This window comes from Octodon degus, unplaced genomic scaffold, assembly GCF_000260255.1.
Source record: "Octodon degus isolate 3935 unplaced genomic scaffold, OctDeg1.0 scaffold00373, whole genome shotgun sequence".
NCBI lineage: Eukaryota > Metazoa > Chordata > Mammalia > Rodentia > Octodontidae > Octodon > Octodon degus.
This window is the reverse complement of record NW_004524949.1, coordinates 339,675-360,377: the sequence shown is the minus strand read 5'-3', so window position 1 is coordinate 360,377 and position 20,703 is coordinate 339,675. Positions and strand designations below refer to the sequence as shown.

Below are 20,703 nucleotides of genomic sequence, written 5' to 3'. Positions count from 1 at the left end.
TGTTACAGTACAGGTTCTCCTATGTCCTGAGACCTCACTGACCTTGAAAGGCTAGGGCCAAAATGTTGGCTGACCTTGCAGCCCTTCCTTTTCTCCAATTTTGATCTGCTAACTTAGGTTGTTAACCCTCCAGAAGAGAAGCTAATTAGTAACCTGCAATATATGCAGACTAATGACAATTTGATTTCTTCTTTTTCTCTACATATCTTTCATTTGTGTCTTGCTGAATTTTTCTGGCTAATGTTTTGAGTACTACATTGAATACGAATGATGATAGTAGAAATCCTTGTTTTGTCATATTGAAGAGGAAAATTTTTCAGGTTTTCTCCATTTAATCTATCTATCTATCTATCTATCTACCTATCTATCTATCTACCTTTTTTTGTGTTGTTGTTGTGTTTTGTTTTGTTTTGTTTTGTTTTTTTTTTTGAGACAGTCTTACTATGTAGTTTAGACTGGCCGTGAACTTGCAATGTAGCCCAGGCTGGCCTCAAACTCAGGATGACCCTCCTGCCTCAACTTCCCAAGACCTGGGATTATAGCTCTATGCCACCTTGCCCGAGTAATTTTAATATAATGTTGATGATTTGTCATAAATGGCTTTTATGAGACTGAGATAATGTCCTTCTATATCTATTTTCTTCAGTTTTTTAAATCATGAATTGATTTTAGGTTTTGTTAGTTTTTTCCTACATCTGTTGAGATGACCATGTGATTTTTGTCCTTCCTTCTGTTTTTCTGATGTGTTACATTTAGTGATTTGCATATGTAAAACCATCCTTCTTGCCTATTCAGGATGAAACCTACTTGGTCAGAGTTTATGAACTTTTCGGTGATTTGTTGTATTCTGTTTGCAAGTGTCTTGTTGAGGATATCTGTTCATGCATTTACTTATTATTTAGTATCTGTTCATTAGAGAGATTGGCTCATAGTTCTCTCCTTTGGTTGAATATTTGTGTAGTTTTGGAATCATGGTGATACTAGCTTTCTGGAATTACTTCAATTTGTTTCATTAGAGTTTGAAGAATATTGACGTTATAGCCTCCCTTCACGTCTTTAGAATTTAGCAGTGAACCCATCAGAACCAAAGCTTTTTTTTTTGCAGGTAGGATTTTTATCAATGTTTCAATTCCACTGCCTGTTATTGGATTGCTTGAGGTTTTTAAATCTTCTTCATTCAGTTTTGGTAATTCATATGTATCTAGGAATCTATCCATTTCTCCTGAATTTTCCAATTTATTGGAGTACAGAGTTTCAAAGAAGCTGCTAATATTCTTCTGGATTTCAGTGGTGTCTTGAAATTTTAGCTTTTTCTTTTCCAATTGCATTGATTTTCGTCTTTCTTTTTAGGTAAGACTGGCTAAGGATCTATTTTGTTTATTTTTTCAAAGAGCTAACTCTGATTCATTGATTCTTTGTATTTGTTTAGTCTCAATTTCCTTCATTTATGCTGTAATATTTATGTTTTTTCCTTGCACTAGCTTTGGGTTTGGGTTATCACGGGATTTTTTTAGAACCATGAGGTACATTATTAGGTTATTTACTTGGATTGCCTCAGTTTTTTCACAGCTATGAACTTCCCTCCTAGGATTGCTTTTGTGTGTGCCATAGGTTCTGGTGTACTGTACTGTACTGGAGTTATCATCTGATTCTAGGAACTGTCTAATACCTTCTGTGACCCATTGAATGTTGAGGAGTGTTTTATTAATGTCTACGTGTTTATAAAATTTCTGTGATTTTCTTTTGTGTTTGATGTCTATTTTCAGTGTACTGTGATCTGACAGAATAGATGGGATGCTTTTGATCCTTTTGCATATATTTAAGGTGTTTTTATGGGCTAGTACATGGTCTGTTTTGGAGAAAATTTCATGTGCTGCTGAGAAGAACATACATTCTGTCATGGCATTATAAAACATTCTATAGCTCTCTATGACGTCCATTTTTAAAAAGATGTGGTTCAGCTTTTAATTTGATAATTTTTTATTTCGTTGATATATTTGTGAAAGTGGGATAATAAGGGCACTTACTACTTGTGTTGGTGTTGATTTGATATTTCATCTTCACCAGTGTTTATTTAATGAAGCTAGGTACCCCAGTATTCAGTGCATATATATATTCACAATTGTTATCTCTTCCTATTGAGATTTTCTATTAACTAATATGTAGTGGCCCACTTTACCTTCTCCAATCTGTTTTTGCTTGAAATTTACCTTGTCTGAGAATAAAATAGTTCCCCCTGCTTGCTCTTAGGGTCCTGGTGCACTGCACTAGTCAATTCATAGTAGAGTCAGATGTAGATGCACGATGTTTCCCTACAAGCTGGAGACCTGAAGGATCCAATCCAGAGTCCAGAGCCCATGGCAATGTCCTGTCCAGGTCCCCATAAGGAGAGTGAAGGATCCATGAGGGGAGACCACAGGATCTGTACCAGTGAGGCCCAAGGGCCAGCTGAAATGTCCATGCCAAAATTCTGAAGAATCTCAGCCAGGAGGCTGTGAGAGCTGCACTGGGAGCCAGGAGATGATGTCCAAGATGAAGACAAAGATTCAAGCTCTCCAAAAGAAAGAAAACAGCCAAATCCTTCAAAGAAAAGCTGCTGAAACTCTCTCAAAGAAAAGCACCTGCAGTGAAGCTTTTCAAGATTCAACTTTTATATCATCTTGATAACCATGCTGACTCAAATGAACTGCGCATTCCAACTCAAATTAACAATTAATTAACCGCCGTAAGCATGGAATATTGTTTTCCAGCCCTTGATTTTTAGTCTATGAATTTCTTTTGGGATTAAATAAGTCTTTCAAATGCAGTAGACCATTGAGTTTTGTTTTCTGATCCAATCCAACAATCTGTGTCTTTTAATTGGGTAGCTGAGTACATTTGCTTTGAGAGTTATTACTAAAAGGTATTGGCTTAATCCTGTCATTGCCTTATTTTTGTAGACTCTTTTGTTTTTTCCTTCTTGTTTAACTATTCACTGGACATATTTATTCCCTATAACTTTTTAGCTTTGCTGGCTTAATCTTGATTTTTAAAAATTATTTAGTACAGGGTTGCAGGATCTTACTACACAGATCGAACTCATAGTGATCCTCCTGTTTTTCAGCCCCCAAGTGCTGGGGTTTCAGGCGCACACCACCATGCTCAGTCTCAATCACCATCTCAGTACTCCCCAGGGGGCAGAGCCAGCAGAGCATGTGGTGCCAGGGATCAAACCCTGGTCCCTGAGCTCTGCCTAAGAAGGCACTTTAATCCACTGAGCTGTCTGGCTGGCCCTTTTTGAGTATTTTGTTTGGGTCTTAATTTGATGTTTATGAATTTCCTGAGATGTTCCTTTTTAGGTAACGTTCTCATTTTTCCATCCAATTGAAAGATAGTTTTTCAATATATATTAGTCTGGGTTGGGAGTATTTTGCTTTAGGGCTTGAAACACTTCATTTCATGTTCTCCTGGCCTTACAAGTTTGTATTGAAAAGTCTGTTGTAATCTTAGTGATTTTTTGCTTTTCTCTGCTGGCTTTAAAGATTCTGTCCTTGTGTTAGAGTCCTGGAATGTTGATGATGGATGATGTGTCATAGGGAGCTTCTTCTTCTTCTTTTTCACAGTTCATTTTATTAAATAACTAATGTATGAAGTCAAACCAGTCCATTGGCTAATTAGGGGAAACCATGTCTTCACACTAACTCCTATCTTGGCATAGATTGTACCAGGTATTATTATTAATTATTATTATTGTTATTGTTATTTTAAAGAGAAAAATATAAACATGCAATGAAACAGATTAGTAGGATAGTGAGAATAGTTGATACATTGCATATTGTTGTCTTCCTATTAATCAGAGTACAAGATGTAGGCACGCTGTCTTGTCTAAACCATATTAGCACAAAACATTCTTTTAAAGGAACTAAGGAAGGGTAACTATAAAGCTATCTTAAGTATTTCGTGTATGCATATCTTTTTCTTCTCCTTTTTCTTGCTTTCCCCCATTGCAATTTGTCTTTTCTTTTGCATAGATTTTTCCAAGTTCACAATATCTATTGTACCTATTCTAATAACTCATAGATTAGTCTTTCTTGTATTATCTAGCAGGTATTGTGTCTATTTTTTGTGTTATCATGGGTTTTTTAGATGTGTTTGAATAATTCATTTTTGAGGTTATCATTGATAACTTCTAGTTCTGAAGTTCTGTCTTCTTATTGGTTAGCTCTGCTGTTTATACTTTTGATATGATTTTTAATCTTCTGGATTTCTGATTGAAACCTTTTCATGGACTCTTAAGTCTTTGATAAACTGACTATTCATATTTGTATCATTTCATTCAGCTCATCTGGGTTTTTATTAGTTTATTTTAACAGTAGTGGGCATTGAACTTGGGACCTTATATATGCCAATCAGGTGCTTATGCCACTGAGCTGTCTCCCCAGTCCTGGGTTTTATTAGTGTCTTCTAAAAGCTCCTGCATCTTTTTGGCTATTACGTCCACTATCTTATCAAGTAAGTTTTCTCTAATTATACTGAGTTTCTCTTTGAGCTGTTTTCTAATATCTTCTGTTATCCTTTTCATTACTTCAGGCAGGTGACTCATACTATTCTGTCCTTGTGTGCCTCCTGGATTGATTTCAGGGGAGTTGGGAATTTTGGGGGGCATTTTGTTGCCTTAGCTTCTAATGTCTCTATTGGTTTATTTGTTTGCTTGCTTGCTTTCTTGCATTTTGTGCTGTTTGTGTCTGCAAATAGTCTAGCGGCTTTGTTGCTGGTATGGAGTTCTCCTTAATTGCTTTTCAGTGATGTACTTTGGGCTGTAATCCTCTGCTACCTCCCCAAGATCTGACCACCTTGGCTAAGCTGGAAGAGCAGGATGCAGTGCAGTCTCCCTAGCAACCAAGTTCTTTGAGAATGTACTCTAGCATTAGTAATGTCACAGATGTAATCTGAATGTCGGCTTAGAGGGATATAGCAACAGTTACACACTGCTTTTTATGAGCAGAATATATTTATTGAGGGAAAGAAAGCTCTTGTCTGAGAGAGGGACAGGAGGGGGGCAGAGGGAGTTGTCCCCCACACCCCTGTTAATAACAAGTAAATCAGCTACAGTAGTATCATCCACAAGAAACTGGACATTAACATACCATATGAGCCAGTTATGCATTATTATTAATCCTAGAGACAAAACCAGCAATTATGGTGTAAACTTTAAGACAAACCAGTTAGTGGTGTACAACTAATATGCACTAAATGCAACAGCTATATCTCTGCTCATGGTAGAAAAGAATCCAACAATAATTTTTTAGAGTTTAATGATCAAAACATTAATAAAGCTTTATGGTTATGGTTATACTATTGAAGATGTAGGTTTGGAGGCTGGGAGAATGCAGGAGGAAAATTTTTAAACCTTAAACTCTATGGTATGAGAATGAGGAGAGAGAAGTGGCCCAAAGTATCTTGCTGGGGAGTAGAAGGATATTAATAAACTTAGGCAAAGGTAAGAGAAAAAAATTGGCAAGAAATAAAAGATAAGAGAGAAAGAGGGAGAAAAATGAAAGAAATTATATAGGGTAAAAATAAGAGAAATAATTAGAGGGAAAAGGAGAAATATAAAGAAAAAAGAACAAGAAATAAAAACAAAAGATAAAAGCAAGGAATAAAGACAAAGAAAATAAAGACCAAGCCCCAATAAGATGGTGAAGAAGAAAGGAACAAAAGAAAGAAGAGAGAGCCAGGTGTGGTGACTCATGCCTGTAATCCCAGCACTTAGCAGGCTGAGGCAGGAGGATCCTTGCAAGTTTGAGACCAGCCTAGTCTCAAAGTGAACTCAACGTCAACCTGAACTGCATCGTGAGACCCTGTCTCAAAAAAAAAACAAAAAAAGAGGACCAGTGAGATAGCTCAGACTAAAGCATCTGCATATGCAAGTTTAGGTGAATGTAGGGACCCTGGTTCGATCGCCAATCCCAATCCCTGGCACCACATACCCTGCCAGCCTGCCCCTAGGGTAGGCTGAGCTGACCAGAGTCCGGGAATAGTGGCACAAGCCCTGGGGTATGCTTTTGCAGAATTGTCACATAGCGTGAGGAGAATTTGGTGTTTCTGTGAGGCTATCTTTAGTTAGCTTCTGTTTTCCAGTGATGTGTTCTTAGTTTTATCAAGAGGTATTGTTTACCACTTCACCTTATCCAATTTAATTAAGTTGGACTCTATTAATGTGTTTTCTTTCTCTTTTTTTGTGGCCAGCTCAGCCCACCCTGGGAGTGGGACTGGCCAGCATGTGGTGCTGGGGATTGAACCGTGGTCCCTGCGCTTTGCCTAAGCTTGCCTAACCAGGTGCTTTAGACCACTGAGCTATCTTGCCAGCCCCTGTTAATGTGTTTTAAGGAGAGGATTTTTACTAGTTATAGCAGTGTCAACAGATCCATCCATATATCAATCATGATCATTAAAACTTGTTTTGATAGTTACACCCTTTTCTCCATACCCTTACAGACTGTATTATACTGCTATTTGCAGTTCATCTGGAACATGAAATGTAGGGGAAACAAGGTGAAGGGGACAAAGGGACTATGTCAGTGGGAAGAGAGGGAGGTAAGAGAAGTGACAACATGTCAAGATTAGACAAGAAGTTAAACTTTGTTGGAATTATTTTTGTAGCTGGAGTAAAGCACTAGTGTTGAAGGGATTTGAGAGAGTAGTTGTATAGGCAGGAAGAGGTATGAAGATGGCTGGAAGGGTATTTAGAGATTGAGTAAGGCTGTGTGATTGTTGGTACATCTTACTGTAGATGTACAGTCTCCTTGCCTGCAGATACAGATGAAATCATAACATTAATAACAACTACAATTCTACTTCTCCTTGGCCTGGTGTGTTGGCACAGAACCTTAAGCCCCGGTCTAAAGTTACACCAGATCAAGGAATCCCTAGGTGGTGTCTCACATAAGTTATTAAAGAGTCCCTTGGTCTGTTTTTGCTCTTACCCCTGGGTGAGGCTTCAGTACTGGGCAGCCTAACAGATTGGCACCTCTGCACTCCAAGTATATGTTCTCTAAACTCTTGAAGTTGATTGTTTTACCACAAAAGTCAGATTTTTTTTCTCTGAGTATAGGTTTTGGCTACATTTTGCAATTTCAATACCTAGTAACCTCTGTACTTTTAGTTTCTGAATAATTCACAATTTCAGTTTTTATTTACTATAGTGTTTGTTGATTAAAGATTCATGACATTTTCTTGTGGATCACACTTTTAACATTAAAAATATTCTTGGTTTTCTTTTATTCTCTTTAACTTGAATTTTGTTTCTCTAATTTTAGTATTATCACAGATGCTTAGCTAGTTTACTTTTTCCATACTTTTTCCTTCCTTGTATGCATATTTTAGCTATATATTTTAGCTACCTTGCATTTGCCAGTCAAGCGCTTATCCTACTGAGCCATCTCCCAGCCCCTTAGCTATATATTAAACTATTTTAAAGTATTTTTTAAATTTATTTTTGATAGGAAACAGACCTGCTTATTTCAACTCAAACTAATATGGGAGGAGATTAGATTTGCTAAGATCCATTTTTGTTTTTTATTTTTTAAAGAGATTACAAGTTAGAATTAAAACAAGAAAATACAAGTGATACAGAATTTCGCTTAACAAAGTAATATGAATTTCACAGTATTTGTTGTAATACATGGTGTTGTCTTTCAACCAGTTACTCATATTACTAGATATATGCATGTAAAATTGGAAGAAGAAAGAAATGTATAAGAATTTAAGAAGAGAAAAAGTACAAACAATTGAAGAAAGGAGACAAAACAAATTATTATCTGGCTCCTTTCCATAGGCCAGCAGAAATGCACAGTACAGTTGTGCGAACCATCCTGCATACATACACACCTAGATAAGTCTCTTTCCTCCACTCCCTCTCCTGTCCTTCTCCTCAACTCAGTAACTCTCTCCTTTTGAATAAGTTCATTCCCTTTGCCTAGTATCTACTGTGCCCTTCAGGTTCCATTTTTTCTCTTTCAGGTTCTCATACTAAGAAGATAATACGATGTTTGCACGTGTGGGTCTGATTTATTTTACTTGAGTATGTTCTCTAATTGCATCCATTTACTGACAAAAGACTCAAGTTTATCCTGTTTTATAGCTGAATAATGCTTCATTGTATAAAAATACATCTTATTTACCCATTCTTCAGTTGATCGGCATCTGTGTTGTTTACAGGATTTAGCTGTGATAAATTGTGCTGCTAAAAACAGATGCACACATATCACTGTGGTATAAGGTTGTAAGTTCTTCTGGAAAAATACTCAGGAGGGGAATAGCTGGCTTGAATGGGACCTCCAACCCTAGCTTTTGAAGGAATTTCCACACTGATTTCCATAGTGGTTGTACCAGTCTGCACACCCACCAACAGTGCAGAAGGGTTCCTTTTTAACCACAGCCTCTCCAGCATTTGTTATTGGCTGACTTTTTGATGTTAGCCATTATGGTCAATTTTTACCATTAAAATTGTGTGATGAATAAATGACATATCAATTTCAGTTTACTGAGAAACTTCCTATATATACATAGATTTATAGAACCTTTGGCAAAACATCGTGTCTATTGTTTAAAGAAAAACATGAGGGGCTGGAGAGATGGCTCAGTGGTCTAAAGCACCTACTTAGAACAAGCTTGGCAAGGCATCGGGGACCGCGGTTCAATCCCCCAGCACCACATGCCAGCCAGCCTCGCCCCCTGGTGGGCTGAGCTGGCCACACACCCCTCTCTCTCTCTCTCTCTCTCTCTCTCTCTCTCTCTCTCTCTCTCTCTCAAATAAATAAAAAAAAATTAAAAAAAAAAAAAAAGAAAAAGAAAAACATGAGACAAGTTGAATTTGAAGCTGAGTTTACTTGACCAACGAATTATTCATAAATTGGGCAGCATTTGATATATATTGTCATGTTTTGACAGCTTTTAGCCTCTAATGGGCTGGAGGTTAAGCTGCTGTGATACATTAAGATCCGGATACTTGTACCTATATTGTTATACAAGACTATACTTCAAAGTCAGATTACAATCTACTTACATACCAAATTAAGTCATAATTTACTGTGTACAAGGAGACCTTTAAGCCAAATTTAAAACATGTATGATACCAACTTTAGGCCAAATTTATTGTGACTCATGTGGCTTGATACACTCTAAATGAGCTGTTTCTGGGTTTGGGTATGGGTAGGTGTAAAACATTTGAAGGACTTGCCAATTCTGCCAGGAGAAATATTCAAGTATAAATGGACAGTGACTGTAGAAGATGGGCCAACTAAATCAGACCCTCGGTGCTTAACCAGATATTACTCCAGTTTCCTTAATCTGGAGCGAGACCTAGCTTCAGGACTTATTGGCCCTCTACTCATCTGTTACAAAGAATCTGTAGATCAAAGAGGAAACCAGGTGAGTTCACCCTTTCCTAAATTCTGAGTTTGAAGCTAGAAATGGAAAGAGATGCATATGAACTCCCAAATATTTTTTATACCATCTTAATGTATGCTCCCTAATGGCCTCCAGAAAATATAGCAGCCTGCAATATAGTGTACAATAAAAAATAAAAGAAAGAAATTGGACTCCACTTAGCTTTTACTGAATCTCAGTGTGATGTAATTAACTTGCCTGCTGGATGGATGGAAAGGCTGGGAACGTAGCTTATTTCTATAATAGGCATTTCCAGTCTGAGACTTAGTTCTCCGGATGATTTTTCCCAGTATTACATGTCCAGTTATCATTTGTCTTTAGATGGCCTACAAAAGCCTAGACTTCTCTGAACATTTTCAGTATATATGATTCAGAAGCACCTTAAAATTAATATCCACAGTATCTTACATAATTCGTGGCATTTAGTAGAAGGCCAAAAAGTTTATTGAGCAAAATACAGGAAAAGAAAATAGGGCCGGGGAGATGGCTCAGTGGAATAAGCACTTCCCTGGCAAGTGCAAGGGCCTAAGTTCAATCCCTGGTTCTGAAAAAAAAAAGAAAAGAAAATATCTCACAGTATGCTTCCAATTTGGATCACTTCTGGTGTTTTAAAAACTAAAGCTAAACTAATCAATTAATTTTTTATAGTGGTAGCTTTGTAGAAATGCAATTGATAGATGATTGGAGTTTAGGATCAGTGCTGTGTTTGACGTAAGTAATTTAGATTTTTAAAGAATTAAAAATTCTCTAATCTGAACATGGAGAGATTGAAGCTGTTGACTGTATCAAAATTCAATGTGCATGTGGTCTTGGGCTCAGAAAGAAGTAAATGTAGTGCGTGCACTCCCCTTCTTGCTTTGAGGACACTCCCTTAGTTCTGAACATGTACATTTTGCTTGTAACACCCACCCCCATTCCTAGGCTCTTGCTCATGCTATAACAGTGACCCCAAGAGAAAATGAAATTTAGGCAAATATTGCTAGTTCCTATCTGATGGGATCAGTAGGTTTTTCTTTTAGTACAGGGTATTGAATCTCGGGCCTTCACTCTGAGCTACATCCCTAATCTTTTATTTTGAGACAAGGTCTCCCTGTGTAGCTCAGGCTGGCAGCAAGCCTGTGATCTGCCTGCTTCATCCTCATACAATGCTGATATGGTGTGCACCATCATGCCTGACTAGTAGCCTTTCTTTCCCTACCTAAAATCAACAGATGATGTCAGACAAGAGAAATGTCATCCTGTTTTCTATATTTGATGAGAACCGAAGCTGGTACCTCACAGAAAATATGCAGCGCTTCCTCCCGAATGCCTCTGGAGTACAGGCCCAGGATGCAGAGTTCCAAGCCTCGAACATAATGTACAGTGAGTAAAGCATCATCCAGTGGATGTTGGATAAAGGGAAATTGATGCTTCCAAACTGATGCCCTCACAATGACTTAATTTAAATGCCACATGAGTCATATTTTTCAATGGTTGTTGCCTATAAATATATGAATGCAGAAATATGACCATATAATGCGTATTTTATAAATCCAGTCACAATGTTTTATTCCAGTGTTTACCTGACTGCATCTTCTCTTTCATTTTCATTTTATCTTGTGCATTACACTATTTCACTAACCATTCTCATTTTAAAACACTTTTTCTGTGATTGCATGATCATGTAATATATACATTCTATTGGCTATTTAGGTTTGCCATAAAAAAGGATTGCAGAGGTTTTGTTGCCTCGCAATTCTGGAGGTGAAAAGCCTCAGATGAAGTAGTCAGCAGGGTTGTTTTCTTCCTTGGCCTTTCTTTTTGTCATAGAGATGTCATCTTCTTCCTGCACCCTTACATGGTCAACCCTCTGTATCGTTCCACCTTCTAATCTCTTATAAGGTGATTATGGCCCAGTGTAGTGACTTTATATCAACTAATTGCCTACTTAACAACCCATCTACACACATGGTAACTTTCTGAAGAACCAAGAGTTAGGACGTCAGCATGTGAATCAGAAGTGGGCACAATCCAGCAATCACAAACACATGTATGTGGATTGTGTATACATACACAATCTGTCAAAAGCATCATAGAACACTGAAATTTCACTACAACAATACCAATGATATAACACTTCATATCTGTCGCAATGGCAACATTTAATGATATCCTTATTAGTCGGCTTCTAGGTAAAAGGGTATTTTCATACAATGTTAATGGATAACTCATATAATCTTTTATTTAAACATCTTGGAGTGAATCCATTAAAATATTAAAATAAATGTCTTTTGAAGTTATAATTATGGTTAAAATGGAATAAGCACATGCCACCCTTCTCTATTTCACCAAATGCAACTAAAAATCTGGACAAATGATAAACTTTAAATCCCTACAGAATGTGAAGAAAAAAATTAAAAATTAAAAAATAGGAATGAACAATTACATATTTTACACAGAAATTTAGAAATTTAACCATATACAGCATTGTAGCAGGACAGTGCTAGATATTTTCTTCTTGTCTCTTGTTTTCATTTATTACCTTTTTTTTAAAAACAAACATTTACTTGAGAAACAGTATATCAGTAATTGATATGACATTACAAGCACTACATATTTAAAAGACCAGAATGACAGGCATTCCAAGCATGACCCTAGTATTACACATTGCTATCTTCATTGCAGTTGCCTAGTTTACAAGTATCAGCATATATAGTTAGTCAGGGTGAGAATCAATACTTGATGGAAAATACATGTTCCATGTTACATCTAAGATGTTTGATATTCAGACAGATAGTGAGGTTAAGCTCAACTGCCTATGTTATAGGGAAATAATATTATTAAGCTTCTCTTCTGGAGGGTTAACAACTTAAGTTTGCAGACCAAAAATTAGAGAAAAAGGGCTGCAAGGATAGCCAACATTTTGGCCCTAGCCTTTCAAGGTCAGTGAGGACTCAGGACATAAGAGAACCTGTACTGTAACATCATGTAACTCAGTGGTATCCCAAATTTTCTGATCAAGGAGATTATGGAGCTAAAAAGGAAAGTGATCAACAATGTAGAGTGTGCCTAAGGAGAGTCAGATAAAGACAAAATATTCTCTCAGGCTTTCACAGAGAGCAAATTGGTCAAGCAATGGCTATGACTCATCCACATGGCTGACACTGACAAAAGATCTACAAACTATGGTACAGGGTTTCAGAGGAAATCCTGAGGGGATTTGACTCACCTTGTCAGATACAAAAGATACATTGCTCGTTATATAGGTCTTGCTTTATCTTGATCTTAACCATCCAGCAGAAAAGCATAAAAACGAGGTACAAAAAGTAAAACCATATCGATATGCTGAGCTGTAAAAGGCTCAAGTCAACAACTTCTGACATTGCCAGTCCTATGGGTAACCCACTACTATTATGGACTACTGGACTATATTGGATTATTTTGCTAAATCCACAAACCTACAATATTTAAGTGGCAGTGAAATACCCATCTCTGACAAAACTAAACCAAAAAAATGAGGATACAAATGAAGGACCATTTTGTATCTGTATATACAAAATAGTTAGGATAGATATACAGCTACTTTCTCTTCATTCAATGAGAAGAAAGATTTGTACCATAGTGTTTGGACAGAATATCATGTCTGCATCTTGTACTATGAATAACCACTATGAAGACAACAATATGCAATGTATTAATTATTGAAACTGTCCTACTAATCGGTTTGGTTTTGTTTTTTCCCATAATTTTATTGAGAAATAAATAGCAATGAGACAGTTTCAAACCAAATTGGTAGGACAGTTTCAATAATTAACACATTGCATACATTCTTCAAGTGGTTAATTGCTGTACAAGATGCGGACATGATATCCTATTTACAAACACCATTAGAACAGATCCCTCTATTCATTAAGAGAATGTAACTATATATCTATCCTAACCATTTTGAATACACAGATACAAAATGGACATTCATCTGTATCCCCTTTTTTGTTTAGTTCCGTTATTTGAATGTTGTAGGTATGTCAACTCAGCAAAATATTCTAAAAGAGTCCAGTAGCCCATAATAGAATTGGGTCTCCCGCTTCATTGGCAGTGTCAGAAATTGTTGACCTGAGTCCCCTACAGCTCAACATAACACCATGGCTTTACTTCTTATACTTCATTTTTACTAATCTGTTTTGAAGCTGTCTCATTGCTATTTGTTTCTCAATAAAATTAATAAAAATAAATAAATAAAAATCTGAACAAATGAATAGATACAGTGTTGGAAAAATTATAATTGGGTCATACTTACCTGCCAGAATGTAGCTTCTATTATGATTCTATGCTCCTTGTCTAAATTTTAGCTTCAAGTTAAGCCTTATATTTAGCTTCAATTTTTGTAATAATGATCTTTTGTTCTTCAGAGTCATATTCCAGAAGAGATACAATTAAAAAGACTAGTGTAGGGTCTCGGTTGGTGTCTGTCAGTACTAACATGCATTAAATCCTGATTCAATCCCCAGGATGTCAGGGGGACGAAGACTGATCCTATTCAGTGTTAGTAAACATATAGAGTCATAACTCTTATACATTGCTGCTCAGGATGGAAACTTGATCGTCTGGGCTAAAGTTTCATTTTTTCTGTACCTTACAGTTTTTCCCTTGTAACTAATAAACATTTTGTAGAGAAATACTTTGGGATCATACAAATACCTTCCTCCTCTTCAAATAATCCTCCATATAATATAGCATTTAAGGGCTGGAGAGATGGCTCAGTGGTCTAAAGCACCTACTTGGAACAAGCTTGGCAAAGCACAGGGACCACGGTTCAATCCTCCAGCACCACATGCCAGCCAGCCGCGCCCCCTGGTGGGCTGAGCTGGCCACACACACACACACACACACACACACACACACAACACACACACACACATACAATAAATGTTAAAATAAAAAAAATATAGCATTTAAATCCACCTTTGCCACTGTAGTCTGTGACTTTCTCCTTATTTAGGGATTAAGGCCCACCTGACAAAGTATTAACATTCTACGTTTTAGAAGGTTTAATGCTGTCCCTCCTTGAGAGGTAATGAGCATAATGTATAATAATTTCTAGTTATGTCACATCAATCATAATCTGAAATGATAATTCCAGGATACTATTAAGTTTTTTATTTTCCATTGCTTTGCAGGCATCAATGGTTATGTGTTTGATAGTTTGCAGTTGTCTGTTTGTTTGCATGAGGTGGCATACTGGTATATTCTAAGTGTTGGAGCCCAGACTGACTTCTTGTCTGTCTTCTTCTCTGGATATACCTTCAAACACAAAATGGTCTACGAAGACACACTTACCCTCTTTCCATTCTCGGGGGAAACTGTCTTCATGTCGATGGAAAACCCAGGTTAGTTATTTATATGATCTTTTCACTGACAACTGTGCTTGCCTCACTAGCCGTTTATGTGCTCACATTTAGTCAGATGCCAAATAATTCACCAACACATAGTTAACTTAAAAATCTTTGTTGTAAAAAGGTATCTCTTTTTTGCTAAAGGCCAAATTTTAGAAGTTTGTTTGCTAAATCACAGTAATGAACATATATTTGTCCATGCAATGAACATTTGGGAGCCAAATATGTTCCTGTGTGCCTTGTGAGCCATTTGTGTTGCTAGCTAAATACCACCTGGAAGCCTCTGGAAGGTGCATAGTAATCTTCCTTGACACACAAACCCGCAACCAACTTGCAGCCGTCAGAACAAATGTGATGCTCAGCACGTCATCCGCCTTCTCCCACCTAACCACTGTTAAGGCTTTTGAGTCCACTATGCTTAGATCCAGCCCAGACCATGCTGCACTCACACTGCTTAGGAACAAATACTAGCCCATGCTGTACTTCTTGCTCCCTCTCACTCCCTTCATCTGCAGGAGGCGCATAAAACCACCTGCAAATCATAGTTATTATCCTTTTTTTCTTTTGCGGAACCAGGGATTGAAGTCAGGCCCTTGCACTTGCCAGGGAAGCACTTATTCCACTGAGCCATCTCCCCGGCCCCCAATTGTCCTTTTCTGAAGATAAATCCTCATGGGAAATTTCTGGGGAATAAAAACTGGGTTCATCATACGTAAGCACATGCTTGCCTTCATACCAGGAAGCTTATCCTTGATGTGTGTTTTTGAGTGTGAAGGAAGAAGCTGGCAGAACCCTGATAACTCCTTGTTCACACTTGAGTTCACACGTGTGTTACCTGTCCCAACTAAGTTGGAGTGAGGTATGTGTAGAATGCTATGGATAAAGGTTAAGTGGCAGCCTTATTTAGAAAGGTGTACATAAAAATTGGCAGAAAAAAAATGTCCAATAGTAGGGGATTTAGTTAAGTGAACCTCATCATATTATGGGCTGCTAGGCAGCCATTAAAATGATGAAGTGGAAGAATATCTAATGACTTTGGAAATATTTACAATTGGGTGTAGGATAATACAAAGTAATATAATATGGTTGTAACTCTCTAAATCAAAGAAAAATGCATGTCTATGTGTATGTGTGTATGGGGAGGCAGAGAAAAACATTAAAGATATAAATTTTTTAAACAATTTTATTGAGAAACAAGTATCAATGAGACAGTTTCAAAACTGATTACTGGCATATTTATAGTAATACATTGCATATTGTTGTCTTAGTGGTTACTCATTGTATAAGATGCAGATATGATAAAGATACAAATATTTTAAGGGTTGGGGAGATAGCTCAGCGGCATAAGTGCCTGCCTGGCAAGTGCAAGGCTTCGAGTTTGATCCCTGGTACCGCAAAAAAAAAGAAAAGATATAAATATTTTGAGAAACTTTAAAGATTCTTAAATCCTAAAGACAAATTAAAATTGTTTCATATGCCTTAAGTGAAAACTTTTAATGTAATGTTATTAATTACAAAACTCAAAAACAGATCCTAGAGAATAATTCTTGAGTTCATTTAGTGAAGTCTGGTCATTTTCTTTCCTTTTCTTTCTTTCTTTTTTTTTTTCAGAACCAGGGATTGAACTCAGGCCCTTGCACTTGCCAGGCAAGTGCTTATTCAACTGAACTATCTTCCCAGCCCTCATTTGTTTCATTGAAGTAAAATTTGCATAACAGAAAACTGTTGTTTTCCCCTAACAGTACACAATTAAATAACTTCCCAGTCATTCCCCACTTTACGTAACTTACACTAGTATTTAACTCCAGAATGTTGTATCACCCAAGTCCTGAAGAAATCACATCCCAGTCTCTCCTTCCCCAGGCCCTGGCAATCAGTGATCTCATTTCTGTCTCTACAAATTTATAAATTCTAGATATTTTAAATGGAGTCGTACAATACTAATTCTTTTTTTTTTATTTTAAATTTTTTTTTTATTTATTTGAGAGAGAGAGAGAGAGAGAGAGAGAGAGAGAGAGAGAGAGAGAGAGAGAGAGAGAGGTGTGTGGCCAGCTCAGCCCACCAGGGGGCGGGCTGGCTGGCATGTGGTGCTGGGGATTGAACCGCGGTCCCCAATGCTTTGCCAAGCTTGTTCTAAGTAGGTGCTTTAGACCACTGAGCCATCTCTCCAGCCCCAATACTAATTCTTTTGTGTCTGACTCATCACACTTTGCATAATATTTTCCAATTTCATTCACACTGAATCATGCATCAGTACATCCTTCTGGGTACTTTGAAGCTTTTCTCACTATTTTGGTTTTCAGCAACTTGAATATGATATGTCCCAGCTAGAGTACTCTGTGTGTGTGTTTACTTTGGTGTTCTCTAGGCTTCTTCAATATGTAATTTGGGGTCTCATTAATCTGACAACTATTTGTTATCTGCCTCTTCAGATATTTTCTGTGATCCTTTCTGTCTCTTTTCCTTCTGGATTACAAATGCACCTACCATAAGCTGCTTGATATTGCCACACAGTTCTTGGGTGTGCTGTTCTGGTTGGTTTGCCTGTTTCCTCACTGTGTTGCCTTATTGTTCTGTTTGGTTAAATTCTATTGATGTATTTTCACTTCAATAGTTCTTTCCTGGGTTGTGTTGAATTAACCCATGAACTCATAGATGAGGTACAATTCCTATGTGGGTTCCTTGTACTTTTCTGCGGGCCTTGCAGTGCTAGGCAGTGCTCTACCAGTGATGCTACAATCCCAGGCCTTTCTATTTTGAGACAGTCTCACTAAGCTCCCCAAACTGGCCTCAAACTTGTGATCCTCCTGCTTCAGCCTCCTTCATAGCTAGACTTACAGGCATGTGCCATTACACCTAGCTTTACTCATGCTTCCGATGGAATGTCTAAGTAGGCTTTCAGTCTAATGTTGCAAATGGCTACTTCTGTATTTTTCCAAGAGTTTAATAGTCTTGGTTATTATATTTATGTCTATGATATAGTTAACTTTTCTGTACAGTATGAAGAATCTAATTTTCTTCTGGTCTTTCTTCCCATGTAGATATCCAATTGTCCTGGCACCATTTCTTAAAATTATTATTTTCTACCTATTAAATTGTGGTACCCCAGTTGAAAATCAATTATCCATAAATTTCAGCATTTACTTCTGGACTCTTGACTCTGTTCCATTGATCTATATCTTCTCTGAATTTTATAACTCTAGTATATTGTTTCTTTAAGATGTGTTCATTTCATTAGTTTGATTAAAATTATGGTGATGTATTTGATTACAGGCTTCATTTGCTCCCTAGCAGGATTTTTTTCTGATTGGTGTTTTTCTTTGTTTTTGTTATTCTATTCAATATTTTTTATCTTACAGTATCTTGTTCCAATTTGTGACTATCACTGAAGTGAGTTCCTTTTTTTTCTCAATTGAAGGCTTGGTTGTTTTTTCTTTTTTCTTTTTTATTAATTTTATTGAGAAACAAATAGCATGAGACAATTTCAAAACAGGATAGTAGGACAGTTACAACAATCAATACATTGCACATCGCTGTCTTCGCAGTAGTTATTCATGGTACAAGATGCAGACATGATATCCTGTCCACACACTATTAGTACAAATCTTACTTCTCACTGAACCAAAAGAAAGTAGCTGTATATCTAACCTAACTATTTTGTATATATAGGTACAAATTGGTCCCTCATTTATGTCCCCCTTTTTCATTTAGTTTTGTCAGAGATGGGTATTCCATAGAACTGTGCAGACCTCAAAAGCCTTCTCTGAAATTGCTGGGCTCCAGACCTTGTTCCCTGTTTTGCTGTGCTTTCTACCACCCTCTTTGTTTTTTTGTCCATAATTTTATTGAGAAACAAATAGCAATGAGAGAATTTCAAATCAAATTGGTAGGACAGTTTCAATAAATAACACATTGCATAATGTCTTCCTAGTGGTTATTTGTTGTGCAAGATGCAGACATGATATCCTATTTACAAATACTATCAGAACAGATCCCTCTATTCCGTGAATTAAGAGAATGTAGCTATACATCTATCCTAATCATTTTGAATACACACATAAAAAAGGTCATTCATCTGTATCTCCATTTTTTGTTTAGTTCCATCATTTAAATATTATAGGTGTGTGAACTCAGCAAAATATTCCAAAATAGTCCAATAGTCCATAATAGTTTTGGGTCTTCAGCTTGACTGGCAATGTCAAAAGTTGTTGACCTGAGTTCTCTACAGCTCAGCGTAACAACATGGCTTTATTTCTTATACTTCATTTTTATACTTTTATGCTAGATGGTTAAGATCAAGATAAAGCAAGACCTATGTAACAAGAATTGCAGCTTTTGGGTCTGATAAGGTCAGTGAAATCCCCTCAGGATTTATCCTGAGATCCTGTACCTCAGTTTGTAGATCCTTTCTCAGTGTCAGCCATGTGGATGAGTCATGGCCATTACTTGGCCAATGTGCTCTCTGTGAAATCCTGAGAGAATATTTTCTCTCCATGTGACTCTCCTTAGGCACATTCTACATCATTGATCATTTTCCTCTTTGGCCCCATAATCTTCTTGATCAAAAAATTTGGGACACAACTAAGTTACATGATGTTATAGTACAGGTTCTCCTATGTCCTGAGTCTTAATTGACCTTAGAAGGCTAGGGCCAAAATATTGGCTTTCCTTGCAGACCTCCTTTTTCTCTAATTTTTGATCTGCAAACAAAAGTTGTTAATCCTCCAGAAGAGAAGCTTATTGTTATTACCATACAACCTAGGTTGTTGAGCTTAACCTCACTATCTGAATATCAAACATTTTAGGCATAACATGGAACAGGTATTTTTCATAAAGTATTAATATGTCAAACTTTAAGTCCCTACAGAATATGACAAAAAAATTTAAAATTAAAATATATTTAAAAAATAGGAAAAAAGAATTACATATGTTTACACATAAGTCCAGAAATCCAACCACATATAACATTGTTGCAGGACAGTCCCTCAACACTCCTTTTTCTGTCTCCTGCCTTCATTCACCACCCCCTTCCTTTTTAAACAATCATCTACCCAAGAGACAGCACAGCAGCAACTGGCGTGTCATGACAAGCAGCATGTATTCAGAAGACCAGAATAACAGGCACTCAAAGCATGAACCTACTATTACAGATTACCATCTTCAGTGCAGTGGCTTAGTTCACAGGTGTCAGTATATATAGTTAGTCAGGGTGAGAATCCTTCCAATTAACTGCTAAATTCTAAAATCTTCTGAAGATGCTCACGATCATTCCCTTACCCATCTTCTATATATATCTGTATGGTTTGCCTGTGTCATGTTTCCTAGCTTTTCTCCTTGCTCTCCCTTCATTGTCCAGTCCTCAAGTTCTTGATTTCCTTTTAGTTGTATTATGCCTTTCTATTTGTATTTCTTCTTTTGAGTTCTTATACTTGGGAGACTATATGATATTTACACATGTGTGTCTGGTTTATTTCACTTATGAGTGTATCTTCAAGTGGCATCCACTTAAAAATAAAGGCTTCTAGTTTATCATTCTTTAAAATTGCATAAAAATACCACATCTTTTTCATCCATTCCTCAGGTGATGGGCACCTTGGTTGTTTGCAAGATTTGGCTATCACAAATTGTGCTGCTATAAACATAGGTACACATATATCACTATGATATGATGTTTTCAGATCCTCTGGGAAAATTTCCAGTAGAGGAATAGCTGGTTTGAATGAGATTTCCAGTCCAACGTTTCTAAGGAGTCTCCACACTGATTTCCATAACGGTTGCACCAGTCTACATTCCCACCAGCAGTGGAGAAGGGTTCCCTTTTCCCCACAGCCTCTCCAACATTTGTTGTTGGGTGATTTCTTTATGATAGCCATTCTTTCTGGGGTGAGATGATAGCTCCGTG

General features: G+C 37.0%; 1 protein-coding gene across 2 annotated transcripts in view; it reads left to right on the top strand.

Annotated features, from left to right (window-relative positions):
- Positions 1 to 20,703, top strand: part of F8 (coagulation factor VIII) — a 162,631-nt gene that overhangs the window by 76,772 nt on the left and 65,156 nt on the right. For both annotated transcript variants that reach the window (XM_004648247.2, XM_023708466.1), the window contains exons 11-13: positions 9,197 to 9,411; positions 10,641 to 10,791; positions 14,586 to 14,795. In XM_004648247.2, coding sequence (XP_004648304.1) covers positions 9,197 to 9,411; positions 10,641 to 10,791; positions 14,586 to 14,795 — 576 coding nt within the window. The remainder of the gene's footprint in view (positions 1 to 9,196; positions 9,412 to 10,640; positions 10,792 to 14,585; positions 14,796 to 20,703) is intronic.